The sequence below is a fragment of the Chamaea fasciata genome, unplaced genomic scaffold (genome assembly GCF_029207755.1).
Source record: "Chamaea fasciata isolate MVZ Bird 193981 ecotype frontalis unplaced genomic scaffold, bChaFas1.0.hap1 SCAF_10, whole genome shotgun sequence".
NCBI lineage: Eukaryota > Metazoa > Chordata > Aves > Passeriformes > Sylviidae > Chamaea > Chamaea fasciata.
In genome coordinates, this window is record NW_027094095.1 from 9077806 (window position 1) to 9105732 (window position 27927).

A 27927-nucleotide genomic window follows, 5' to 3' on the forward strand; every position below is an offset into this window, starting at 1 on the left:
CCACTGGACTTCTGCTTCACGCTTCCAGTTTGGTGCTAGTAACATGACTGAGAGGCAAGGTGACGTGTGAGGGGCAAGCCAAGGAAAGCAGATTTTGTCCGGATGCAGTGACTACAGATGTGCCAAAGGAAAGGTGGCTAATGCCAATGCACATCTCCCAGTGTCCATCCCTGCTGACACCCCCACAGGTTGTTCCTGGGCACAAATTGGAGAAGAAAAATAATTATGTTTTTGGTAACGGTGGCATGGAGTGACAATTCTTCATTCATTCATTCTTCAACCTACAGAAAAGTCTGCACCAGCAGAAGGAAGTGTGGGGTTTACTGCAGCAGAGCATGCAGGAGATAATACATGCTCCACAGTAAATTAAATTTGGAGATTAATATTGATCCTCTGTAATTCAGAGCTGGGTGAAAGAACTAGTGCTTCATCCTTACCTAGTTTTTAAGAACTCTTCATGAGAACACAAAAAATGTTGGACTTGCTTTGCAACCACCAGCATCTCCTGCACCCCCTGAAGCACAAATAATTACTGGTTCCACAGTGGCATTAGTAGAGAGGTGGGGAGGTTAATCTTGTCAGACTTGGTAAAGAAACAGGGCTGGAAGGCCTTTTATCCCTGTGTCAATACACTCCTGTGAGCACCAGGCAGCCAGCTGAGCTTCCAGTGTCTGGAATCCAGTGTGTTCCCATTAAAGAACTGTCCTCTTCCACATGGATGTGGAGGAATGAAGCCTTTTTAGGAATAGTAATGAACACTGTCTTGGATAAAGGCAGCAATTCATGCTCCTGAGATTGCTCCAGGTTCTGCAGAGACCAGCAGCATCACATCAGTCTTGGTATTCCATGTTCCTGCATGATCTGGATCACCCAAACAACTCCCCACGGAGGGTCACACAGCATGCAGGAGGCTGGCTGCAAAGAAACCTGGTGCTGCCTGGCATGGTTAGAAAACCACTGCAGCAAAGACACAGCTTGTTAGACAACGAAGTGAAATCCACGCTGAGCCGAAGATGTGGTCTGGAATCTGTTTGGCAGGAAATGGTTTCAGACACTGAGAAGGTTTCCTCAGAATGCCTTGTATCTCCAGCAATCACAATTAGCAACAGAAGCTTTCGAAATTCAAATCCAAACACAAAATCAAAGGTATAGCATGCAAATCTTCAGAAACAAACTCTTTATTAAGAAAAAAAAAATCATACGACTTACAGGAAATTCCCTATGGGCATAATATATTACAGACCTGTACTTGTACTAAGGAACCAAAAAAGGCATACAAACTGGGAAGAACGGAATTTAGGAAGGAAACACGCTTTTGTGGAAGTGGGAAGACTCCACTGAACTGCTTCACTACCACCCACCCCTGCCGACATCCCTGTAGCCTCCCCGGTAGCCCCTGCCGGCTCCTCGGTAGGCTCCTCCTCCGTACCCCCCGGCAGGACTCCCGGGGTATCCCCGTCCCGCCGAGTGCCAGCCGGAGTGGCCGCCGTAGCCCCGGCCCCTGCGGGCGGAGCCTCCCCAGCCCCGCAGGCCGTTGTCGTAGCGAGCCATCTTGGGCGGGCGGGGGCCATCCCCGAACCTGGAACCAACAACAACACACGCTTCAGGTAACCTCACAAACAGCATCTCCAGAGATGGGAAACAGCACCATCCTCAGCTAAGCCACCTCAGTTTTCTGTGAACACAATACCATGGGTCGGCTACAGTTGCACTTTCGCACCTTTTCCACTTCAGAGAACTTTCCTTTGCTTCAGAAGCAAGGGATGGAAACAAGGGGCAACAGAGGGGTGCAAGCCCAGCCAAATATGTGTTTTCTTTCCAGGAAAAGGTTTGCCCAAAATAAATATGGATTATCTTATCTTTAAAAGATAATTTGTGTTTTGGAAGAGGGGATGACAGCTTTTATTCCTGAGAGCTGTGTGTCCTTGTGGAAACAGGCAGTGATGTCTCCGCATCAGGCTTTGAGTGCCAGCACTTCAGCACGCTCAGAGCACTGAGAGCGAAGCCCGAAGTGCCCACCCTCACCTCGGGGCTGAGGCTCTCACCTGGCGCTGGCAGGCGTGAGTGCCAGCCCCGCAGCCGCCGGCCGCGACAGCTGCCGGATCGCGTTCAGCATCCGCTCGTAGGCGGGGTCCAGCTGCCGGATGATCCCGGGCTCTTTGGTCACTTCCACCACCAGCGCCTCCACGGCAGCGCGCAGGGCCGTGATGCAGGCGGCCGCCGCGTGCGGCATCTTCAGCTTGATCCTGCGGCACAAAGAGGGCGTTAGAGCGGCCACGACCTCCAGGGGGGCGCCTGGGAAGGAAGAGGTCCTGCAGAGTGGCTTCTCGTTGAGCCAGAATCCTACCTTATCATCTCTGAAGTTCTGATTTGTCACTGAAGGGGTGAGAAAATTCAGGAGGCAAATTTGAAAGATCCCTACATTTTGGCGTTATTAAAACGTAACTATTCTTCTGGCAAAATTTGCTCTTGACATTTATAATAAAGGACCATGAAGATGCTCTGAGGGCTGGAACTCCTCTGCTCTGGAGACAGGCTGGGAGAACTGGGGGTGTTCAGCCTGGAGAAGGGAATGCTGCAGGGAGGCCTTAGAGCCCCTTCCAGTGCCTAAAGAGGGCTTTCAAAAAGGAGATACAGGCAGATAGAGATAGGGCAAGGAGGAATTGTTTTAAACTGATGGAGGGCAGGGTTAGATGGGATATTGGGAAGAAATTCTTCCCTGTAAGGGTGGTGAGGGCCCTGGCACAGGTTTCTGAGAAGCTGTGGCTGCCCCAACCCTGGGAGTGTCCAAGGCCAGGTTGAACAGGGTTTGGAACAACCTGGTCTACTGGAAGGTGTCCACCTGAGGTGAGCTTTAAAGTTCTTTCCAACCCAAACCATTCTGTGATTCTATCATTCTGTACTCAGACAAATTCATGTAACCTCTTGCATCAAAACAGCAAGATACAAAAATATAAAGTAAACTGAAAACATGAGCCTCCAAGATTTTGAAAGGTCCACCTTCAAACTGTTAGTAAATTAAGCTTAAGGAATTCTTTGCCTGTGTTTTACTGACTAGAGCATAAAAGAAAAAAAGAAAACCAATAGCCATCCAGATGGTATTTGGTGATGGCCATAAAATTTACACTGCCAGAGGCATTTCTCTCCTCAAGCTTTGTTTCTCTGCCTTTGCCTGAGGAGAAGAGCCAAAACACCAAGTGCCTTTTACCTTTCAGTTCAAGAGAAAAAAACCAGCAGTTTTTATGAAAACTGTCTTGTGCTGTCTTCAGTTTAAGCAGGTAATCTGCATGAAACAGGGCTCAAATTAACCTGTCCCCTCCTCACAGGAAACAAAGGTGAAGCCTTCCCAACACACCTATGGCATATGGCTTGCTCTGGGATCCCTGCTCTGTAGATATTTGGTCTGTGTTAAGTGCACTTCCCCTCAGTCAGGGGAACTGAATGAGCTTTGAGGTCCTTTCCAACCCAAACCACTCCATGATTCCATGATTCTGAGCACCAAGGAGATGCATACCAGTCATCCACCAGAATGAGCTCCCCATCTGACAGGACTTTCTTGGAAGCAAAGAGGAGCAGCTGCAGTGGGCTCACCAAGGTCATGGTTTTGGCAGAGATTGCTCGTGTTCGAATCTGCAAGTGAAGGAGAAAAATGACTCTTGAAAAGGAAAACGGAGCCCTACACATTCCACTGGACACTGAAACTGGAGAATTTTGTAAAAAAACCCCAAACAACACACAACAAAGCTAGGTGTAACATTGGGAAATTACAAGAGCATGTGCACATACAAAACTGAATGCTGGCCAGAGGTTTACAGGGATTCACACTGGCTGGTGTAAAGCCTCAACAAAAACTATCTTCCATTTTAAAATATTCCTTTTCTGTGTCTGCAGTTATGTAGCTTTTGGAGAGTGACCTCATGCTTTGCCAGCCTTAAAATGACCAGGACACAACTGAATTTTCTTCCCACCCTTCAGTTACTGAGGCTGTGATGAAGAGCTTCAGTGGGGTCCTACTCATGCAAGTGTGGAAGTTGCCAGATGTCCAAGCAGTCACCGCTGTGTCATGTTACACTGACTTTGAGCTTGAGCTTGAACTGATAACTTGGACAACATCAAGCCAGAGATAACAGCCCTGCTACATGGCTCCTGCGCCTCAGTTTAAAGAGGAACAGAAGAGGTACCTAATGGGCAGGGAGAGATCTGCACACAAATCCTTCCTGCATCCCAGCCTCACCCAGGTGCTGTCTAAGCTACTCTTAAGCCACCATCTTAGTCACTCTCCATTTGCTGTATTTTGGTTTAATAAAGCAAAAGTTATGGAGCTCAAAAGTCTTTTGTTTGGTTTAGGAGAATCCCACTTCAGAGAGATGGCCAAGGTGGATCGAAGGTCTGACCCTCCTAGGATCCTGATACAAAGGGTGAAGTAGCAGCAAAGCCTCACCACAGCTCTGAACTATGGATTGGGAATCCAGGCTGTCAAGACAAAATCCCTGTACCCAAAGGATTTCAAATTCCTGTTATTACCAAATACAAAAGCATTGCCTTCCTTTGCTCTTTGAGCAGGAGTGCCTGAGTTTACCATGGCTGTCACTGGAGCACAGGAGAGCTCACAGCAATGGACATGCCCAGAACGTACATCAAATTCCTAGGATGGAGGAAAAGGTCATGGAGACCTTTTGGGTGATGCTTGGGAAATGTGAATTATCCTCAGGAGATGACACACTACCTACAGGCCAGAACAGGAGCACCTCATTGCCATATTCCATGCTCCTGTTTTCTCCCTGGATTCATAAGCAGCAGAAGTGGTAAGGGTAAAAATTCTCTGATGCCTAATTCGTATGGAAGAGTTCCTAAAACAAACTCTTCAAGAAGATAATGATCTAGATCTTTCTCTACGACCTGGCTGTTGTAACAAAACTCATAGGAACTTTCTGTGCACCTCTACTTCTGCTGAAAGTGGTTGACTGGAAGTTACTAGGAGGCTGAGTGACACCAGGACCATATAACATTGACTTTTTGGAAAGAAAACCAACCACCAAACAACCCCCCCCCCTGCATCGCACCCCACTAAAACTAGACAAATATTGCTGTCAGATTTTTTTTCTTGTGACTTCTTTACCAAAAAGAGCCTCTTGAACCATTTGGCAGCACAGGATCAAGAATAAACGCAAAGTATCTACCTTCTCTCCAAAAACAAAGAAGGGTGATGGATACTTGATGTCCTGGCTGCTAAAAGGGCAGTTGACAGATGACTTGTGGATGAGAGCATTGTGCCCCTCAGTGGTAAGAATCTTCCTCTTCTCCTTGTGGTAGCAGACGTTGGGGTAGACCCCAAAAGCCAGCAGGGAGATTACAACATCCAGGTTGTTATCAGGGCCAGTGTTGTTAAACGGTTGAGTCATCAAACATTCTGTTGGCAGAGAAGAGAAGAGTGGCTCATATCCATGGGACATGGAGGAGAGCACAACACAGCTATTTAGGATCCTGGAGCAATGCAGAGCTGTTTAGGATCCTGAGCCAATGCCTTATCCGATTGAATCAATTGCTAGATGTGATCTCCAATGACCTCTGCACTCAGAGCATTTAAGTGCTACATTAAATTTTTAATATCTTAATGGAGAATGAAAAGCTGAAAAATACTACTACAAAGAGGTGTTTTTCTCTCCCAAACTCTTCAAAAACAAGGAGAGATGAGTTTGCCCAGAATGTGCTGTACCACAGAGTGTTTACTGAATTTGTTTTGGAAACAGATCTTTTGGAGGTGGTTAAAATGAATGTTTTTATTAGTTCATTTGTTACAAATCTCCCCCAGAGTCTCTGGTGGCTTGCTTTCAAGGGATCTTGCTCAGAAAGAAAGTTAGGGATAAATGCAGCAGTGATCCTAACAGCATGAGGAGGAAAAAAATTAAAGGGATTTAAAGAGAGAAAAAAAATGAAAAGGAGGGAAGATAAACATCTGCTTAATCCAGGCAGCCAAGCCATTTCACTGAGCTCCTCAGCAACATTAGGCAAATTCAGAACCTAGTCAAGTTTAAGAATTTTTTCTCCAGAAAATGGAATAATTTGGCACACTGCTGCACACCCCTCCTGCAGCCCAAACCTGGGAAGTCACAGAACAGTGTCCAGATCACACAGACTCCCCACTAAGGTCCAAGGAAAGAAGGGGGAAAGCACAGCACATTTTGGAGATGCAACGAGTGAAGGAGAAAGAAAGGGAGGTAAATTAAAGAAACCTGTTTAATAATTTTTTAATTCTGCAGCTCTAACCTCAGCCTCCAAAATCTCTGTGTTGGACCACAGCCACCGCAAATTTAGGAGAGAACACTAAAATTCCGCCTGAACACAGCTGTAAAAATGGAGTAGTGTTATGGCAAATCCACTGAACTCCCCCTGTGCTTGGGTGCTCAACACAGATTATCCTGGTTATTTATTTATCATCTCAGAAGGAAAAATGCAATCATTAAATTACTGAATTCAATCAGAATCACCTTCAGGAAAGCCACAACTAATAAGTATGTCTTTTAGCTGGACTTTTGCTTCCCAAGTCATTCTAAGAGTGGCCATGCTGAGTCTTTTGTGCTCACAGAATCTTTTCTCTGCTTCTTCACCACCCATTCTGGAAAACAAACAGAGGGAATTAGAAGCCTGGCCAAGGAAGGGAAAAGCTCACCCTGTGTCACCTGTAACTTCCCATCACCTGCTGTGCCAAACAACATACCTTGCATCATCCCAGGCTTGGAACACAGAGAGCAAAGCCACATGATCTGAATACCTGGTCCCAGCAAAATTCCTGTGGACATAACCCAGGCGTTTGCCTTCATTGATGAAAGGTTCAGGGAAACAGGTAGCTGCAGAGATGGTACACACAGCATCTCCCACACTGAAAGGAACCACAGAAGGGATCAGGATCATGCACAGTTAGTGCTGCCAGCGCCTGCTGCGGGCTGCAGATACCAGGGAAAACTCTGTCAGAGACCTTAGGAATTTGGCCTTTATCTGCTAAAGTTCTTCACTGAAACACTTCCCTGGATGTTAAATTAGCTCTGTCTGCCCTTCCCTCCATCCATCTTCTGGTGAAAAGGTCCCTACAGTAATCACAGGACCCTACGGCCATCACAGTGACAAAGAACAGATCTTCTACTAAAGCAAAATGTGGAGATTGATTTTTCCCCTTATTTCACTGTTAAATTCCGTATCTCCCCACCTCTCACCCAGCTCCCCACTGTTATACCTAGGTGTTTCAGGTCCCACTCTTAAGTCAGAAATATTCAGTCTCCACTGGTGTCTTGCTGTTAACTGAATTTCATGACTGCTTCATTGCCTACACTGGAGTTATTTCTTCTCTGCTCCCATGAAGATTCAGTCACCTCTCCCCAGCTGCAGCATTTATTGCCCATCTAGATATATTGGTTTTTCTTTCCTGCACATGTCAAGAGGCTCAGGAACTCAGAGAAACAAGAACATGACCACCGAGACCACTCAACTTACTAAAAAATACAGCCCATGATCATCATCTTGCCCAGACGAGGTTCAATGGGAAGTTTGGCCAGGATTCTTCCAAGAGGTGTCAACTCATCATTGGAATCCAGGGCATCAAGCTCTGAAACAAGATCTCTTGTCAAAAACAGTTAGCTAAGCCCAGAAATCTGTAGGTAAGAAATTCAGCCTTTTAATAGTTGTGTTCAAACTGAACCCCACTCATATTTAAGTTTAATGTTGCTTACACTGCTGCCAACCTGATTTTCAAACCTGGTTTGAGGTCAGACAAATTTTACTTCAGCTTTACAGAATTTTTACTACCTCCTCTGTAATTAGAATAATCACAATGTAATTCACATACATAATTTTCCATTCCTTTTTAGTTTGCTTCTGTACGAACCCCTACTACACCATTAAACCATCTATCATCTAATTAATCTAACCGAATTTTCTACCTCAGGAAAATCAAAGCAGCTCTGTCACAACCAGGTGTAGAGTCTTCATTGCCATTGCCAAATCACAGAACTCTCTTCATCAAAAAGAGAACACCACAAACTCTCTTTTCCTTGAGGCCTCACCTGCCTTTCCCTCCTCCCATTACCTAAAAATTATCACCTGTATTCATCCTCACAGCTACCAAAGGTTTTTTCACATTAAAAAAAAAAAAAAGCAGCTTCGTAACCTCAGCAATTAAGTGGGAAAGGAAGCACATAAAGGATTCCTTGGCCACCATCAAATCCATTTTTCCTGGTATCTATTGAACCCAAAAGCCTGAAGAATACTTTGAAGAGTAACATGTTTCACCTTCCTAAGAGCATACTAGCTGTGTACCTGCACTGAAAAAAATCACAGGTCATCCAGGAAAGGGAGGCACCTGCAGAAACTGCTATTTGGGGTTAGAGTCAAAGACATTTGCCTCTTCCCCAGGCTCTGCAATTCTCAGCTGAACAGTATGAAAAGTACTAATAATTTTCAGAACAGAAGGTCATTAAAGCTGATTACATATCCCCAGCTATATTTTTTGATTCCGGTCTCCCTCCTGTACACAAGCAATGTAGGCTCAGCACACAATTTTCCCATAAAATCAACGACCAAATAGATATTTCTGTTATTAAAAATTGTAGGAAGTGCTTATTTAGTGATATTTACAAAGTGTGCTGAGGTTTGAGGTCCCTTTTATGCTTTACATCTAAAGCACAAATTTAGAGTTCTTCCCTGCTCTATTTTATTCATATTCTAGTTAGTTCCTTGAAAAGAACTAAAGGGACAACTTAACCCACACATCAGTCTCTTCTGTTTTTCATGCAGATTCATAAAGTGGAGATTTAACTTCTCGCCAAAATCTGAGATATTGGGTCAGTAAAGTGTACAAAGTGGTAATTATTTAATAAACTACCAACCTCTGTTTTTCAGTACTTTTACAGAGACTTTGTGAATGCCTCAAAGCACTGGACTGAGTCTATGTGAAACACAGCAGTGCCACAGCTGGAAAACAGGAAGCTGGAAGTTATTGGTAAAACAACAAAACAAGCCTCAAGTTTGGAGGCTCAAGTTTCTTAAAGGAATGACACTCCACTGGGAATTCAAGTATTTCTTCAGCTGCACAAGCCACTGCCACCCACACGATGCCTGCAGGTTGCTGTGTCAGCCAGAATATGCTGCTCCAGCAATCCCCCCAGAGCTGGTGGGGCTGTTTGTCAGGGATCACACGCACGGAACCCCTGGAGGCAGCTGCCCCGGCCCGCCGTGGCACAGGAGGTACCTCTGAGCGTGCGCTCGGCCTCGATGACGGCGTCCAGCGGGGGCGGCTCGATGGCCTTGGCCAGGAACTGCCCGATGCCGCCCAGGCGCAGCAGCTTGATGCTCAGGGCGATCTCGTGCAGCGGCGTCCGGAACATCTCGGGAGTCATGTGTGGCTGAAGCCTGCAATGAGAACAAAGGCCCATCTCTGTCAACACAGCCTTTGATCACCGTGAGGGGTCCTTCCACCAGCAGAAACCACTGCCCTCCAAAGTAAACTCTGCCTCCGGGCCCAACCATTGGCTCTCTCCGTGCTCCTGCAACTTGGGATCTTCTGTCACAAAATTCTGTATTTCTCCATTCTCCTTTGGGGTAAATTTATCCTGGGAATGCAGAGGGAATAGTCCTCACATCTCCACTGCCTGCTGTGGGTTTTAGCCTGAGCTGACCACAGAGAGCCTGCAGGGCTGGAGCACAGTTACCGGCATGGCTGTGTCCAGCCTCACATCTGTCCTTTACAATCCTCACCTACTCTGATTAGGATGCTCTTACACTCCTGAGAGACAACCTGCTTTCAGCCTGCCCTATGTAAAAGCACTTTTCTAGTGCAGCTAGAAAAGATTTCAAAACACTTTGAATAGATACCCTGATTCAGCTGGGGCCAGATTTAGATGATTTCTCTCAAAAAACTATCTGTACAAGTCCACAAACACTCCTTCCTTGTATATTTTGGGTTTATATTCTCTGAAGGAAGGTAATCTTAAAACCATGATTACTTCAGTAGGCTAAAATCAGTTCACTGTCAAAAACTGTTAGTTAAAATCATTGCACTGTACTCAACAACAGATCTAAATAAATTTGAGGAATGCAAGGAGAGTTTTTGATGAACTGAGGCTTTCAAGAGTTTACAAAAAGTTCAACATCAAAACACGGCTATGCTGTAACAGCCAGAGAAAGGGGCACTGAAACTTCCAGGAGAGAGATCAGAGTGTAACTAACAGCTGTGTTGCCTTCTCTAACCAGCAGAGAGATTTCCATGGCTCTAGTAAAGGAAAAGCAGTCTGGCAGAGAGGTCAAAAGTTTCAGCAACAGAGAAGGTGCTAGAGCACCATGAAGGGGCTTCCTGGCCATGGAATGGGGACGGAGAGAAAAGTAACATCTGCCCTCCCTGCTTTTTTACCACTTCCATGACAAAATGGCCTGTTACACCGCAATGCCAGGTGCCCCCAGTGTTTGAAGGCAGACCAGAGCCTTGTCCTCATTACAAAGCTCTTTTCCTTGCCTCAATTCTCAAGCAGAATTGTTCTCCTCTTGAGAGGTTTGGTAGGTTGCAGTGATGCTCTTGATATTAAAATCATGAACTACTTATCCACCTCATACTATGGGTAAAAGCACAGCATACGGACATTTATTTTAAGCCAAAGAACCGAGCTATTTCAGTAGGAGCCAACATCATCCATCTCCTCTCAGTGCTTTCTGCAATGATTTCCCCCATGTGACCCAAAGCAGCACCCAACAGTTCTGGGAGAATTCCCTGAGGGTATTATTTTATTTCTGGAGACCACAGCCTCACCTCTCGAAGCGAGCTCTGCTGCACAGATGGAAGCAGAACCCGGCTCGCACACGCCCAGCTCTGCCTTTCCGCTGCTCCAGATTGGTTTTGGATGCCCAGACCGTGGCATAGTTTGTCATGTTGTTGTGAGCAGTGAACAGCTTCACTTTTTGCCTGTTACAGGAAAAACACCACTAAAGATCAAACGTCCTTCATCTTAAGCCCTGCCAAATAGTTTCTATTGTATGGCTTGCATACAATGCTTGCTTTCAAGAAGCCAACCACCCCCGAGCTTTGGTTAGTCAGGCATCAGTCTGGAAACTAAAGCATCATACTCTTTCTAAAGCAGTGCCCCAAACTATTGCACAGAATAATGTTCTCACAACTGTCCAAAGTTTAAAATTCCCATGAATTCATGAGCTCTCTGTGTGCAGTTTTCTCAGAGAGCATGCACAGCAAGGCAGGAACTGTAACAGACTACAAAAATCTTCCTCTTTATCATCAGCCAGACACTAAGAGTTTGTAAAACTCCTTTGGTAGATGACGTGTATGAAATTGGTGTGGAGACCCAGTGACACTTCACATGAATGGCGACGGCGTGACCAACCCAGTCCCCTGAGATGCCAGCATGGTGTGTCACTGTGCTGACCAGCTAAAGACAATGCTAATTTGTCCTGAGGGAGTTAAGAGCCCTCAAGCTCAGCTCAGGGAGCATGGGAACACAAGGCACTTCTGTGCACTCCCAAAACCTCTTCTGCATTCCCAAGGGTAGGATTTAAGAAACAAAAAGCTGCTTCATGAACTCACTTGCAAGAGTCAATAACGAAGACCACGTCATTGATGGTAATGCTGGTCTCAGCAATACTGGTAGATAAAATAACCTATAAAAACCAGGAAATGCAAAGTGACGTTATTGGGTCTGAAAAAGCTAATAATGCCCAGCAAGATAAGCAACGGAATTTATTTTAAAAGTCAGCAATACGTTCCCCAAAAGCCCAAGAGAAGTGTGCACAGAGAAGGCTCCGTACTTTGGTCACTCCAGGAGGCACAGGATCAAACACTCTACGCTGCTCCTCCAGAGGAATCTGGGAATGCAGAGGTAAAATCCTGTACTGGTGGCCTCCTACAACAGGAATACAAGAAGGTTAGTAACTATTACTATGTGAATCTCATTTCTTCTTTCCATAACATAAAAATTTCTGGCCATTCACTCTCACAACAAATTAGCTCCCTAAGCCACTCATCCGACTCCCATCTTCACACAGTCAGTAGTTTCCTTGGGAAAAGATGCAATATAACAAAACAGCTGCTTGTACCAAAGCGTGGGTTCATTTCTAGATGCTTCTGCATTGTATAGATTAAGTTCCAGCCAGGCAAGAAAACAAGGACAGCTCCTGGGACATTCAGAGTCCTGATATAAATCAGCAGAGCCTCAATGAGTTCAAAAGAGGTTTCTCTCTCGTTCAGCTGAGCCATGGAGTGCTTTGTTTCTGGGCCATATTCATCGCTGCAAATAAGGTTGCAGTTAGCCTACAAAAGAAAAATACCACAAAGGAAATCATATAAATTAATTTAGTCAAACTATGGAGACTGGCTGGCCAGGCAGATAAGAAAATGAGATATGTGGGTAGATGTCTTTCAAGAAAAGGACATTTAAAAAGAATTTCAATTAAGTGGCCCCAACAAGAGTTTCAAACCTACAAATTAAAAGTTGAATAAAACTGGTATTTTCTTGGCAATGTATGTAAGTGTTGACAATATCAAATTCAAGGGAAGGGAGAGAATCTAATTTTTCACCCTAAAAAGGTACCACTAAGCTCATCATTCTTTATTTCTTCTTCCAAGGTTACCAATCTCCACTTTTAAAAGCATTTCAGTTTTAGCTTTAAAGAGAAGTAGGTTGACAAAACATGAGAACCTTAGCTTCAATGAAAAAGAAATTCTTCAGTTTACAAGGGCAAGAAGAAAATTTAGTTCCAGTGCTGAAGTTAACAGCAATCTCAGATATTAAAAGAGGAAAGCTGCTAGAGATCTTTCACTTCAACAATGCCGAAAAAGAAGTACACTCAAGCTGGAGTACTACAAATGGCACTTGTTTAATTTGTCATATTAAAATTCAAACATACATCGTCATCTTCAGCACTTTCATCATCCTTCTCTTTCTTCTTCTTTTCCTTTGGTGGAGGGATAAACTGAGTCATTTGAATACAATCTTCCAGAAAATAATCTGCAAGGACAGACAGATGATAAGGACTGACTGCTGGAAGCATCTGCAACAGAATATAATGCTCAAGAGTCTCCTGAAATAAATCAGGATGTTTCAGAGTATGAATCCAAGACTGATAAAAACTCTAAGCAGTTTTCTGGAAGTGCAACCAAGGGTTTACCTTGGACAGGAAAGGTTCTCCCATAGACCTCGATGATGGGACAGTTGAAGAAGTATTCACAAAACATACTGGTATCGATGGTGGCAGACATGAGGACAACCCTGATCTCAGGATACACCTGAATGACATCTCTCAGCACCACCAAAAGGAAGTCAGTCTGCACAGAAAGAGAGTAAAGGCATCATTAACTTCCTATCTATAAAAAGCAGTATCATCCCAAGAAACCAGAAGGAATTACCCATTTACTTAGCAAGAGAAGTAACAAGTAGAACAAAAGTGTTCTAAAACCAGAAACAGTTGTCAGTGCTTTATTTTGAAACTACTGCCATGCCTGGGATAAGTGATTTTTAGGATTTCCAGTGTAAAGAAGGGTTTTTCTTGTCTACAAAAATAGTTTGCTTCCTTCCTAACAATACATTACAACCCCAGGTATTTTTAAACTTGGCTTACATGTAAAGTAGCCATAATTCATAAAATAAATAGGAATTACTCAGTGCAGGTGTGTGTGTGATGTTTGTAGTTCTGTTTAAATATGACCTTTATTTAGTTCTGCCATGCAGTTAGTTAGGCACACACTTAGCTCAACAGACAAAATTCCAATCTCACTCACAATTTCCAAACTTGTATTTTACACCATTAACATACATTTAGTAGATGAAGAGATGCATCAGAAAAATGTGTGTTGCAATTTTGTTCAAATGAGTCCCCAAATTCTGTCCAAACAAGCCTAAACGTGTCAGAACTTCACGTTCTCTCTCACTCTCGGTATGACAAAGCTGAAAACTATACAGAATAATCAAGGGAAACCAGAAAATGTTTGCCATTTCAAATTATATACAGTACCTCTCCTAATTCTATCATCAGCTTGTATTTTACTTCATGTAAACCCTGAATTTCAATGTATCACTACCAAGACTGCAGGTTCTGTGAACACCACCAGTAATACAACAGTGTCAGTGAAAACAGCACTCCAAAATAACAGTGTCATTCAGCGTGCTCCCCCACTTGGACAAGATGTGTTTCTACTGTGGTGTTCCATTTCCCAGAGAGGACCAGGACACAGGGGATCCTAACAGGAAAATAGTCAGAGGGCAACAAGGAAGCACAGGTGCTTGCTCAGCTACTTAGATAAGGAATAATTAAGAGTTCTAACAGTTTTATCAAAGACGGAAAACTCAGACATCTGACACTCAGTAAGACAGAGTTTCCTCTCGCATGGAAACTACACACAAACACATACAGAAGTTAAACAGAAGCATATAGAGATGAGGATTCATCACCAGCTAACTCACGTTAATGTCTCTCTCATGGATCTCATCAACAATAACATGACTAATGCCACGGATCCCAGTCTCCACCTTTCTCAGAAGAACACCTAAACCAGAGACAGCAGGTAAACGTTCATGCAACACTTCAACCTTCCCTCTCCCAGCCCCTGGTTTAAAAATCCAGAAGTGTGCAGGCTGCACAGCCCCTTTTCCAACCCCATCTCTAATTGCCATGCTTTCCTTTGTACAAGTGACAGCAAGGCCATGAAGCACTACCACAGGAGAGACTCTTCCCCCTTTCCCACCCAATGCTGCTTCCCCTTCTGCCTTTTAAGGACAATCAATATATGGCAATTTTATCTCTTCATGGGATTATTTCTGTGTGCTATCAGACTGTATTATCAGACTTCCGAACAAAAATCTTAAATCTTAACCTTTCTTTGCACAACGGCACATCAGCAAACTTTTATCCATAAAAAAACCTTTTCAATCCTTTAAGCAGACTTTATAAAAATTTCAATCTAATAACCGTATTTCTGCTTTTGCTGCTAGCACAGAGGTCAGAGCCACGATAAGCTCCAAGCACAAGGAAGCCATACAGACCCACAGTGCAGAACATGATGCTGGCGTGGGGCCGGGGGAGCACGGACTCGAAGCGCACACTGTAGCCACAGCTCTGCCCGGGCTCCTCCCCCCTCTCGTAGGCCACACGCTCCGCCACGGAAACCGCGCTGATCCGCCGGGGCTGGGGGGAAAAAGTTTAATAAAGAGGTTTTAGAAGTTTATCACAACACCACTGAAAGTGATAAAGGAAATTATAATTGCTACAGGTGTCTTATTTGAAGATTTCTTTACAAAGTAATTGTTAAATATTAATATTGTAACAGCACAGGGCTCTTTTCACAAAGGAGGGATATGAGGATATATGGCAATGACCAGCTGCCATGTCCCAAATCATTTCCCCTTGGTCTGCTGAGAGTTTTCACCTGGGCAAGATTCAAGCCAAATTTTCCAAACTGTAAATCCACGCAAGAGTAACATTCCAAATTAAAATATACAGTATGCTGTGGTTGCTCCTACTTATATTGCTGAGGAAGTATCTTTATGAACCATGTCCTGCAATGATAATAAGGTCCCTGAACACATCCTTCAGGGACAGGTTGGATGGGGCTTGGAGCAACCTCGCCTAGTGGGTGGCATTGCTGACCATGGAAGGGTGCTGGAAGGAGATGAACTTTAAGGTCCTTTCCAATCCCAACCATTCCACAGTTCCATGATTTTATCCTAAGCACCAGGGGATTTCTCATATCCACCACAGAACTGCAGTGGCCACACACTCCTCACCTGTGTCACCACTATGTTGCACTCAGCAGCTCGGTTGGTTCTGATGAATTCATCCAGGATATACTGGGGCACTTGAGTGGTTTTGCCACAACCAGTGGCACCACGGATGACAACAACAGAATTGTGATGGATTGCGTCCAGAATTTCACTTTCAAAATTCTTCAGAGGTAACGCCTCTCTCTCTTCTTGGATCTGGAAAAAAAAGTCCAGGACATTTCCAAAATCTCCAAAAATCAGCCTGTTCTGCTCCACATCTATCCTTCGCCTCACTTCTCTGCACTTTTCCCTTTTACAAAGGAAAAACTGCCAAAGAGCAGGTCAAAGCTGGTATTTTTTCCTGGCACAGCACCACTCACCCCACATCCACCCCAGTGGAACATCCAGCACTTCTGAAAACGCTGTGTGTATTTGTGCTGAAATCCAGCCTCACACACTTTGTGTTACCTTCTGGAAAATGAAGACCAAGGATGACAGGTCACGGGAAACACCCTTACCCTCTGTAATTCCTGATCCTGCTCCAGGCGGTACATGAAATCACTCTTCAGGTCCAGGCTTATTTGCTCCGGAGTGAGCTGGAAGTGCAAGACGTTATTTGGAGGCTTTTGGACCCCTCTTCTTATCTACATCGTAACTGCAGTATCAGACCAGTCACACCAACACCGTGATCCCAAATATCCATAACGGATCCTTTCCTGCGTAACTCCCTGCAATCACTTATGCCTCTGAGCTGTTTTATTCCATTCATTGCAGCGTAAAACATTCATCTCCAAAAACGTCTCTCAGAAAGACTGAGAACATTGAAAAAGAATGATTTTTTAAATTTAAACACTTTGAGAAAAGTGTTTAAATTTAAATACTTTGAGACTGCTTGAGAAACACCCTCTATTCAGCAGGAAGCTGAGAAGATGATGATTTAAATAGGAGTTTTTAATATGAGTAATGACCTAATATAAACACAAACCCACCCTTAAAACAGTAGCTGAAAAGGCAAAAGTTTGAAGAAAATTCATAAGGCAAATCCTGCCTTTCAACTGCAAAAGAAATCTGAAGAAATGCAAAAATTTGTTACCACAGGGCTAGTTTTTACTGCAAATAAGGTGTTCCAGTCAGAACTAGCACAGGTAAATCCTGAAGAGATTTGAAGCCAACTCAATTTGCAACGTCCATATTGGTTATCTGTTTTATGCAGCAACAGCTTAATTTACATTACTTTCCTATATTTTAAAAAATGAATATATAACAATCAATACTAAATTAATGTAATTTATGGAAAAAAAACTCCAGTAGAAAAAGAATTAGAATTATTATTTTGACCATAAGCAATCTGGATGTTGTAGGAAAAACAAGTTTCTGCCCCAGAGTATTTTCTGACCAGGTTATACCAGTCAGAGCAAATTACCCTCTGAACTTGGCAGACCAGTAATTCTTTGTCTTCTCCTTCATTTTATCATGCCACATAGTTGCTTTTCATTTGTTCTGTGCTGAACGGGACTAGAAATGACAAAAAGTAAGGAAGTTGGTTGCTTGTGTAGTGGCACTGGCTTGGAGCAGTTTCTCCTCCCAGAAAAAGAGTCTGAGCATGGAAGTACGGGAAAGAGAAGCCAGAGAATTATAAATTACATGAACTTACCTTGTCATTGCAATTATAAACTTTGTATGGGCTGCATGATAGCAGGCAAAAGGTGAAACAAAGCAGAGAATTGGGACACTCAAGACACTGCTGCTCAAGACCTGATAAAACATGAAGTAAACACAAAGAACTCTCTGCCTCCAGGTAAAGAAGGGAAGAAATTTTATCAGTGGACTGCCTTCTCCTTTGAAATAGCTCATACTTTAAATCCTGGTAGGGGAAAAGCATTTAGAAGTTCCGGAAGTATGGGGAAATCAAGTAACAGATCCATTTTTTAAGCTGTCTTACATTTGCCAGCGGACCCTCGTCAATATTGCAGCCAGTCCAAGGGTTCCAGTTGGAATGAGGTGGTGACCAGGGAACAACTCCCATATGACTTTGTCTCTGCGATGGTTCGAAATGGGCCAGCTTTCCAACATTGATCAGAACTGGGTTACTGGGATCTTCAGGCTGTAAATCCAAAAGCAGAGTGGGAAGAGACAGAGAAATGAATAAATGAGCAGGTGTTTCATCATTTCTGTACTGGAGTATGGAACCACACTCACCGAAGGCACGATCTCCAGGGACAGCTCCCGTACAGTCTTCTGCAGGTGATTTTCTAAGTCAGAAGACAGTGACACCTCATAGGGTTCCAACTAGGAAATATATAAAAACTACACATCACTATACATAGAAAGACAGGCACTGAAAGCCAGAACTGCAGGCTATTAGAGGTGAACCATCAAACACTTCCTTGTGAAACAAGGCCAAAGAGTATCATCAGTTTAAAATTCACATTCTTAAAATGTTTCGCTGACTTGTAGGCTATTTTTAAATATCTGAGTTCAATTTCAGAGGAACAAGTTCCCAAACTTGCAACCAAATACCTAAATAACATATATTCCTTGGTATGTGTGCATATACATATTTGAATTGCCAGAAAATACTGAAGTGACAGACAATTAATCCAAGCAGCCAAGCCTAAACAGAAATTTTCAAGCTTGTAGAAAAATTATACTGAAAGTAGCATTTCTTCCAAATCCTAGTTCATTTAATAGAATGTAACACTAGTTACTGCTCCAATAACATACACATGAAGTTATATTCCTGATCCAAATCACTCATCAGAACAGAAACAGTTGCTAAAGAATAAAAATTATTAATAGCTTGTAAGATGTTAAATATGGAGTGCAAACTCTTAACTCACTCCTGTTTTTGAGAGTGCTTCTGTGTTATGAAATGAAAGCAATAACTCCTGTCCCTTGCGCCAGACTCACCGATTCTCCTTTCTTCTTTGTCTGTCCAGAGTAAGGCTCAATGACACCAAGATGGTAGAGCTGCCTGACCAGGGAAAGGGCACAGGACTGTGCTGCCAGCTTCTTGTTTGATCCGTGCTCACAGCTGTAAATCCCTGCAGCACACAAAGGTCACAGCTGCAGTGGCACAGGAGTCAAGCAGCTCCCACAGAAGACGCTGCTCTGAACTGGGCTCTCTGACTGTAAACTCAGACCAGAATCCAGAATTCCAACAAAAAATCCAGCCAGGCCCCTCCAGTGCCCAGCTCACACTGGCTGTGTGATGTTTCTTTACTGCTAAGTCCTGTGAAGTCTTTCTGCATTCAGTGCCTAAGGAAGTATGATTACCCAATACAACCCAGCAACATCATACAAATGATCCTTTACCTCTGGAAGTGGCTCCAACACGTAACTATAATAAACCCTGTACCCACAGATGTTCCTCTATACCAATACTCATCTCTTGCTAAGTTAAAAAATAAATAGGAGCACTTACTTCTGCCCAGCTGCTTCACATAAATGGTCATTTCTGCATTAAAGCTCCTGCAAGAGAAAGAAAGAACACAAAGGTACAATTACCAATAGCTGACACTGCAAAAATATTTACTCTTTCCAATATTTCTAGGCAAAGATCTCTGTCCTCAGTCAGAAATTCTCAATTCACCAATGACCAAGGTGAAGTATTACTGCTTTTAGTCCCTTTAACCCCAAAGTAGTAGGTAACAAACCTGTCACCAACAGAACCAGTACATTTGATAAGAAGAGTTCTGAATGTGCCACTGTTCAGCACTGAAATTTAAAGCCACATTAACAGGAAATATGCTCTGAGCTGTCCAAGTTTAAAGCAGGTAGGGTGTTAATGTAACAATAACATGCATCCCAATGTACCATTAACTGTATCCCACACTAATATTGGTATAACACTAATGTAACTCACTAACAGCCCGTGTTTAATGACTAGATGCAACATTTCATACAGTTACTCTGCTTTTTGACATACAATTGATCAGCTCAGAGCATAAACAAAATCAAACCACGCCATTTAGTCAGAAACATGGAACTTATCTGAACAGGAGACAGAATATTTGAATTTGCATGGATTTCCATTCCCTTATTGCTATAGCCTGGAAACAGCGAAACTTGAGTAACAACGCAACAGCGGGTTAAGGGTAACTCTGGTGGCAAACCCAACAGTTCGCTTAATAGACATTTAACTAGTTCAGTTAAAGGTTAACTGGCATATTCATCACAGAATCATAGGAACATGGAATGGTTTGGGTTGGAAAGGATACAAAGACCATATCATTCCAATCCCCTGCCATGGGCAGGGACACTTTCCGCTATCCCAGGTTGTTCCAAGCCCCAGTTGACCAGCCTTGGACACTGCCAGGGATGGGGCAGCCACAGCTGCTCAGGGCACCCTATGCCAGGGCCTCACCACCCTCACAGGGAAGAATTCAGGCTTAAAAAAAAATCCTCAGTAGAGGGGAATAGAAATCATGATCCATGTTTTTAAGAATCCCAACCCAGAGCCTCTATTTGCCACATGAAATATTAAAGTTGAATTCTTGTAAGACAGGATTTAAACTGGCAAATGTGACTCAAGGTGCATGACTGGAATTTATTGGACTGAGATCCCCTTTGGAAACTAGGCCTTGGCATTTGCACAGGTGGAGGCTCTGTCTTGCACCTGCATCCTTCCTTTTTTGCTGCAAACAAACAATAAAAAAGGTTAAATGAGTGATTTAAATTTCAGGTTAGACCTCCTTCCTGTGCTATCAGCAAACTGACCTTCAGGCACAGTGGCTTCAGGGGTCAAAGGCCACTGGCTGTCAGGGACACAACAGCCACCTAAGACACCGATGACAGTATGTTTCTCAGCCAGGCCTACAGTCAGCATTCAATCTCATTCTCCTCCACCTGAGGGGAGAACAGCAACACCAGAAATCAGTTTGCAGCAGAATCCCACGATTCCCTAGTCCAGCCTCAGCAGCCTGCGTGTGAGCAGGCAGGCACAGGGCTGTGCTGTTGGTTTTCAGCAGGAACAGAAGGAGGCACAGGCCTCCCAACACAGAAAAGCCACATCCCATCCCTTAATATGAGCTCATGCTTTGTGCTTTAGGAAAGCCATCTTTGTAAGAACCTATACCCTCCTGCCATAATTAAAGTTTCCAAATTCAAACTTTACAGCTATTAGTAAGTTCTCAGACCATGAGTATGATTAACTGACCACAAACCTCTGAGAGCATGGCAGATCTGTTACAACCTCTCCCTCTCATCATTACCTCAAAAAAAACCCCCAAAACAGATTGGCAAGATGCACAACGACTGGTATTTCTTTAAAAAAACCCAACAACCTAAACTATATCATGCCCTGAAAACTCCAAAAACATCCCTCTCCTGTTACACACACCAAAAAGATTAAATCCAACAGTCTCCCAGCAGTCTCTCAATGAGCCCTACAACACATGAGGGTTGTTCCATGCCTATCTGACCTGTTGCAGCAGTAGTGAATAGCCCCTTCTGCCATTCCATCCAGGGCAATCCACACATGCTTCCCTGAACAAGGAATATATAGGAAACTCTGAAATTCACTCCAGGAGAACAATGACCAGGCTGAGAAACATACTGTCATCGGTACAATTTCATTCTACTCAAGACTAGATAAATTTAAATACATGGGGTTTAATGCTGCAGAAGGTGTAACAAAAAATAAACTACACAAATAATCCCTAAGCTACAAGATGGAAGAAATGTTCAGAAGCTATGCCTCCAACAAGCCTAATTTAAATTCCTGGTACTGCACAAATGAACTTTTAATGTCACTCACTTAAGTGAAGGAAATGGCCTTGCCTGAGAGATATAAATTGAGATGAAGTGACTTGAAGATAGGTTTGAAATGAGAATTTACAACTTTCTGCACCAGTACACATCTTTTAGATGTTCCAAATGATTGGAAGACAATAACAAAAGAAGACTGTAAGTCCTGCAAGTGAGACTCTCTTGAAAGGCTGTAACAAGAAAATTCCTGTCTTACTAAAAATACAACTCTCATAGAACACAAGTTTGTATACTGCAAAAAAGCCCAACCCCAAACTCAATCAGGAGAATCCAGCAGCAGCAGCATGCCATTATTTCTGGCCACAAAACATCATTTTATTTCACCAGAAATAACTCAATGTCCTAACGTCTGGATGATTTGTAAAGACTGTTCCTAATACACAATCTGTTATGAACTATTTTCATTTGGGAGAAGCACATGCAAATTCTCTAGAGGAATGGCTAAAAGTCAAAAAAGAGTAATATCCAGCTCGTCTTAACTGAAACCTAGGACTCTCAGAACTCCCTTGGGAAGATTCTGCCAAACTGCTTTTTTCAAATGAAGACTCCACTGCCAAAAAGTTAATTATAATAAATGTACATAATATGTTAATTACATAGATAATAATATAAATAAAATGTGTTAAAGCACACTGCTACATAAGCAAATTTAAGATTTAGTTAAAATGCACAAAGGCAACAACAGTCACAGAACAACTACCACAAGCAATTGAGCTCTCTTTTCACAGAAACTGACACCCCAGCAGCTGACTAGAGGACAGAAAACAGTTTAAAAGCTGCACATCCAGAATTTCTCAGGAATTTCTTCAATCCCTCAGATCTCTGCACTGAGGCTCCTCACCCCCATATCAATATTTAGGGAAGTTTTTGGTCCTGGCAAAGAACACTGTGGCTCTATGGAGCATGGCAAGTCAGTGTGAACAACCACTGGCACCAAAAATATTTTGAACCCTTGAAACACAGACGGTGACTAAAACTACCAAACCTGTTGTGATCAGGCCCCATTTCAATGTATTTATAGTCTTCCTGAATCTTCTCCTTTTGGAAAAACTGGTTCAGACGTGCCTTGGCATTTTCCAAGGTCCAACCCCCGTGAAGATCTGCATTTAAGTCCACTTCTGACTCTGAGGTCTAATATGGAGAAGAAGAGTATTGTTTACCAGTTTAAAGATTAAGTAATTCACCTGTATGCTATAAAATAATTAAGACATCACAGAAAATGCTAGAAAGTCTTCTGTAATTCTTTATTTTCAGAATAAAATGTCTATACAAAGTCCTGGATGTTCAGACTATCCAGAGTTTATTTGTCCCTAGCTTAAATAAATTACCTTTATTAAAAGTCAACAAATAAATCTGCGGCTTTAAATCTCCAGCTTAAACTAACAGCAAAATATCAAAAGAAAACTGCAAGCTTGATTATAAATGCAAATGACAAATTAAAAGGAATGAAAGATACCTATTTAAGAACTAGAGGAGAAATCCTCTGCACGACTTACCTCCTGCACTTCTTGCTCCTCTTTCCTGGAATAATAATCCTGCAAGTTTGCACCCCGATCCCATTGAGCTCCATGACTGCCAGAGTTTCCAGGTGCTGCACCTGGCCCATTGCCTACTATACAGAAAAAAAAAAAAAATATTTAAAAAAAAAAAAAAAATTAACTCCCCAAAGCATGTTCTTAGCAATGGAGAGGCATTGCCTGGCCATCTTGACAGGCCATGAGCAGCCCCTCAGATCTCATGCAGTCATCCACACCTCTGCCTCAGTACTATGACTTTGGTGTCCTGTCTGCAGAGTGATGCAATCTGGGGGAGAAATGACCACCAAAATACATTCAAATATAAAGAAATTACAGTTTTCAGTCTTACCTACTTCGCTTTTTAAAAGCAAATGTGGAGGAAGAGGTCCCCCCACAGCTGAACTGGAACCAGTGACATCTATAGCTCTAGCTGCTTCCTGTCCTCCAGTGGGGATATCACCTGCTGCTGGCTAGGGAAGGGAATGAAGGAAAACCTCAGCACATCAGTGCAGAATTAATAATTTTACTATTTAGCTAGAAACTGTTCAGGAAGTTTAAAGACCTCAGGCAACACTATACAACAGTTATCCCCAGTAAATAAGCAATAGTTACTACCCAGTAGCAACCCCAATAGTAACACAACCTTGAGCATTTTTACACTGAACTGCTGTGAAATTAATTGGCACAGCAAAACCAAAATAGCAGTTGTCTTCCCATTGGGTTCCACCGAGGCTGATGAGGCAGGGAGGCTGCTTCCACTGAGAAAACTCATATATCCTCAATGGAGCACTAGAAGATTCTTCCCTTTCAATAGGTTACACATAACTTCTTGCTTTATTTATTTCTCTAAACTTGCTGTAATGACACAGTTCCTCAACCTTTAAGTGACAGTCACTGCTGAGTGTTCACAAAACATCATAAAAAGCAGTGATCCTGTTACACACCTGAAGCAATTATGGTTTAAAACTGCCAGATTTTCAATGTCTGGTTTGATACAGCTGTGATCATTATTTTTGGGTTTCTTTTTGGGCTTTTTTAAAGCACATAGAATATTATATATTATATATTATATATTATATATTATATATTATATATTATATATTATATATTATATATTATATATTATATATTATATATTATATATTATATATTATATATTATATATTATATATGTATTAGAACATAGCTGTAAAACTTCACAGTGTCAGGTGTGAGTACCCAGCATTTTTAAAGCCAGGCTGCACTTTACAGGGACTCTGAATTCTTTCCAGCCTCTTCAGCTTTGCAGCCCAACATGCAGCTGTATTTACTAAATCATCCTACAGCATTCAGTTGGACTTGATAATCTCAAAGGTCTTTTCCAGCCTAAATGATCCACAAATGATATTCTTTATGTGCCCCAGCCTTCCAGCAGCACAAGAAGTCCCTCACGTCCATCACTGCACAGGGGCAGCAGCCTGAACTCCAAGGATGAAACACAGCTGGCAACATGTCAGCAGAAGGACAGAGTAGCCTTTGGAAAGGAGAAAGAACAGCTTACCCCGAAAGCAGGAACTTCATCCTTCTTCATCTCGTTGACGCGCACCAGGAAGTTGACGAAGTCTCGGGCAGCGTTGCTCTGTGCGTCCTTCTTGTTGGTGGAGTTGCCCATGCCCACGTAGTTGAAGCCTTCCACTCGCACCTGCAGGGAACAGCAGCAGCTCTGGCACGGGCAGCTGGAAGGGCCTTGGGGGCCAGCAACACCCACTGCAACACCAAATCCTGGCTGCTCACAAGGACAGGGGAAAGAATTACTAAGTGTTGTTACACAGCATTATATAGAGCTATGTACTTCTGTAGGTTTGAAAAGCAAACCCCCACATTCCGGGAACTTCTCAGAGCACAGGAGCTTCCCAAAACCTTGTGGAAGAAGAAAAATCAATGTAAGAAGGGACCCTGGCAACACACTGCAGCAAATTCTGCACAAGAACACTCTCCTCAACTGAAATCCCAAACCCTTGGACAACAAGGACAGGAGTGATCTTGTGTCCACTCAGCCATAGCACCATGTTATTCCAACTCCAGAGATCTGATTTATTTCTGATTTTTTTTTTTTTCAAACTTTAGAACAGCAATTCTATACCGTGGACAATGGTACCTCCAACCACACAGTAACCATACAGAATTCACAGCCATCCTCCCAGGCTGCAAAAATCAGCAAGAGAGATGTTTCAGTGAGACTGATGTTTTCACCTGTTAAGCTTCCATGGATAATCATGGGGCATCAACATATCAAAACCAGTACTGATGCCTACTGGTCACCAAAAACTGATGCCTGGAAAGCTGACCTGAAACAGAGACTGGACAGAGCTAGAGAATAAAGTAGGGATTTATTGAAAGGCCTCCAGGGTCCACCTTGGGCAGGATAGGAGCCTGACCAGGGCTACACCCAAGGTGGACTGAGAGTGGTCACAAAAATGGCTGACCAGACACCAGATTTCACACTTTTTAAAGTTTTGTTCCATTTGCACATTGGGTTTAATTGTCCAATTACAGCTTCAGGTTGTGAGGTCTCATCCTTCTTGTTTTCTCTTCAGTCCACCATTGTTTATGCTGCTGGGCAGAAAGCTGTCCTTGGTCCTCAGCAGGGAAAGGATTTGTTTTGTCTACCTACTCTGTGAAGAGCTGACTGACACTTAATATGAGGCTCAGAACTGCACCCCTGGTCAGCACAGAATCTGCAAATATGAAAGCTAAAGTTTAAGGTATCATTTCAATACTTATATATTGTATATTACACAATATGTATGTATAGAGTGACTTTTTACAAAAAACACAGAGTGACAGAACAAGGGGGAACAGCTTCACACTGACAGAAGGCAAGGTTAGATGGGATACTAGGAAGGAATTGTTCCCTGTGAGTTTGGTGAGGCCCTGGCACAGCGTGCCCAGAGAAGCTGTGGCTGCCCCTGGATCCCTGGAAGTGTCCCAGGCCAGGTTGGACAGGGCTTGGAGCAACCTGGGATAGTGGAAAGTGTCTGTCCATGGCACGGGGTGGGACTGGATAAGCTTTAAGGTCCCATCCAACCCAAACCATGCCATGATTCTGTGAATATTCATACAACCAGTCCATCTGAGTATTGCCTAACCAGTTGTAATAACTTGAAAATTGCTTTAATGCCACTGTATTTCTTAGTTTTCTTACTGACATGGAATAAAAATGGAAGGGAAGGGTAAAATGACAAATTTGTTTAGTGCAAATCCATGGCATCACTCATGAACTAATCCGTTTGACACCTAGCCTCACACTTAGTGCCAGCTACCTGTCAGAGCCAACCTGAATTCCCAGCTCCCACATTCCCAATATCTAGAGGCAGGAGTAAAGCACTATTAGAGCAGTGCAGAGTAGCAACCATTCCAAAAAGAATTCTTCAATACATTTCATCTCAAGTTCAAGAGCAGACCAAAGCTCTTGGCAAAGGTGAGGTACATCACCCCTCACCAACTATTTTAACTGCGAGAAGAGTTGCACACAGTACAGAGACACAGCCTTAAATAAAGCAATTTGTTTTCCCTGTAAGATCATTTGGACTTCTTCCCTCCTTTCACCCATCCCACACCGTGCATCCGCAGCCAGGACACTCTCAGGGCTCTCCCCGAGCCCTCGGCTTCCAGCGACTCCCACCCAGCCCGGGCAGCGCCCAGACCCCGGAGGGGACTCCAGACCCCCGGTGCTGACCCCAGTTCCCTCTGGCAGAGCCCAGACCCCGAAAGCATCCCCAGAAGGGCCCCAGGTTCCCTCTGACAGTGCCGCCAGACCTGCTCCGAGACCCCCGGGCGTGATTCCACACTCCCCGGGGCAGAGCCCAGGGTCCGGCCCGGCAGGATTCTCGGCAGCACCCCGAGCCCCCTGGCGAAGCCCAGACCCCGTCACGAACCTCATGTCCCCGGCAGGGCCCCACACTCCCTTTGACAGGGTCCTCAGACCCCCCGGCAGAGTTCCAGGTCCCTCCTGGAGGCGAACCCAGACTCGCGGCACGGTCCAAGTTCCCTCTGAAAGAGCCCGGGCTCCCGTCGTGGCCTCCAAGCCCCCAGCACAAGCCCCAGATACCCGGCAGAGCCCCGTACGCACTCAGGGCTCTCAGACCCCGGACAGTGCCCCCGCAACACGCCCAGAGCCCGGCAGGCTCCGCCCAGGGCCCCGGAGGGTCCCAGTGCCGCTCTGTGTCCCCACAGCCGCGGCACAGCGCGAATCCCCCCGCACAGCTCCCAGCCGCCCCAGGGCGGCCAGCCCGCTCCCCCGGCGGGGCAGGCCCGCACCTCGCAGAGGAAGGTCTGCCGGCCGCGGCCGCCGGCGGCGCGGATCTCGTAGGCCGGCATCACCCTCCTCCTGCCGCACCAGGCGTACAGGAAGTTCTTCACGTCCCCCATGGCCGGGCCGGGCACCGGGGCACGGCCGCCCGCCCCAGCCCGAGCGGCCCCGGCAGCTCCCCACGGCCGCGCCTGCGCGGGGCCCGACGGCGGCCGGGAGGGGCCGGGCGCGTTCCCTCCGCCCGCAGCGCCCTGCGAGCGGCGTCTGGCGGAACCGGCGCCACCTCGGCTTCCTGCTGAATAGAGGGTGTTTCTCTGGGAGTCTCAAAGTGTTTAAATTTAAACAATCGTTCTTTTTCAGTCTTCTCGGTCTTTCTGAGAGACGTTTTTGGAGATGAATGTTTTACGCTGCAATGAATGGAATAAAACAGCTCAGAGGCATAAGTGATTGCAGGGAGTTACGCAGGAAAGGATCCGTTATGGATATTTGGGATCACGGTGTTGGTGTGACTGGTCTGATACTGCAGTTACGATGTAGATAAGAAGAGGGGTCCAAAAGCCTCCAAATAACGTCTTGCACTTCCAGCTCACTCCGGAGCAAATAA

At 44.2% G+C, this 27927-nt stretch overlaps 1 protein-coding gene across 2 annotated transcripts; it reads right to left on the minus strand.

The window, feature by feature from the left end:
* Positions 1–1162: 1162 nt before the first annotated feature.
* On the minus strand, positions 1163–27497 carry DHX9 (DExH-box helicase 9). 2 transcript variants are annotated; one of them, XM_066192235.1, is made up of 27 exons: positions 27332–27497; positions 24573–24713; positions 23382–23502; positions 23012–23127; positions 22501–22646; positions 19171–19217; positions 18657–18790; positions 17946–18035; positions 17689–17850; positions 16265–16342; positions 15771–15962; positions 15030–15171; positions 14451–14533; positions 13159–13315; positions 12898–12998; positions 12088–12301; positions 11800–11894; positions 11579–11652; positions 10793–10945; positions 9242–9402; positions 7489–7600; positions 6719–6880; positions 6489–6616; positions 5181–5410; positions 3515–3630; positions 2046–2246; positions 1163–1579 (listed from the first exon to the last, which is right to left on the minus strand). In XM_066192235.1, exons 1-27 carry the CDS (start codon positions 27440–27442, stop codon positions 1351–1353), a joined length of 3696 nt encoding a protein of 1231 aa, XP_066048332.1. In that variant the 5' UTR covers positions 27443–27497; the 3' UTR covers positions 1163–1350. The 2 variants fall into 2 exon arrangements, with proteins under 2 accessions (XP_066048332.1, XP_066048333.1); XM_066192236.1 differs by lacking the exons at positions 22501–22646; positions 23012–23127; positions 23382–23502; positions 24573–24713; positions 27332–27497 and adding an exon at positions 20466–20555.
* Positions 27498–27927: the final 430 nt, after the last annotated feature.

Excerpts from the sequence above, each read along its gene's own strand:
- DHX9 (XM_066192235.1), bottom strand. The coding sequence starts at position 27,442 with ATGGGGGACGTGAAGAACTTCCTGTACGCCTGGTGCGGCAGGAGGAGG. Across the intron at positions 23,503-24,572 it reads ATGAAGTTCCTGCTTTCGGG|CCAGCAGCAGGTGATATCCC; the intron begins GTAAGCTGTTCT and ends TCCCTTCCCTAG. Across the intron at positions 12,302-12,897 it reads AAAGTGCTGAAGATGACGAT|GCTAACTGCAACCTTATTTG; the intron begins GTATGTTTGAAT and ends TTTCTTTTGTAG.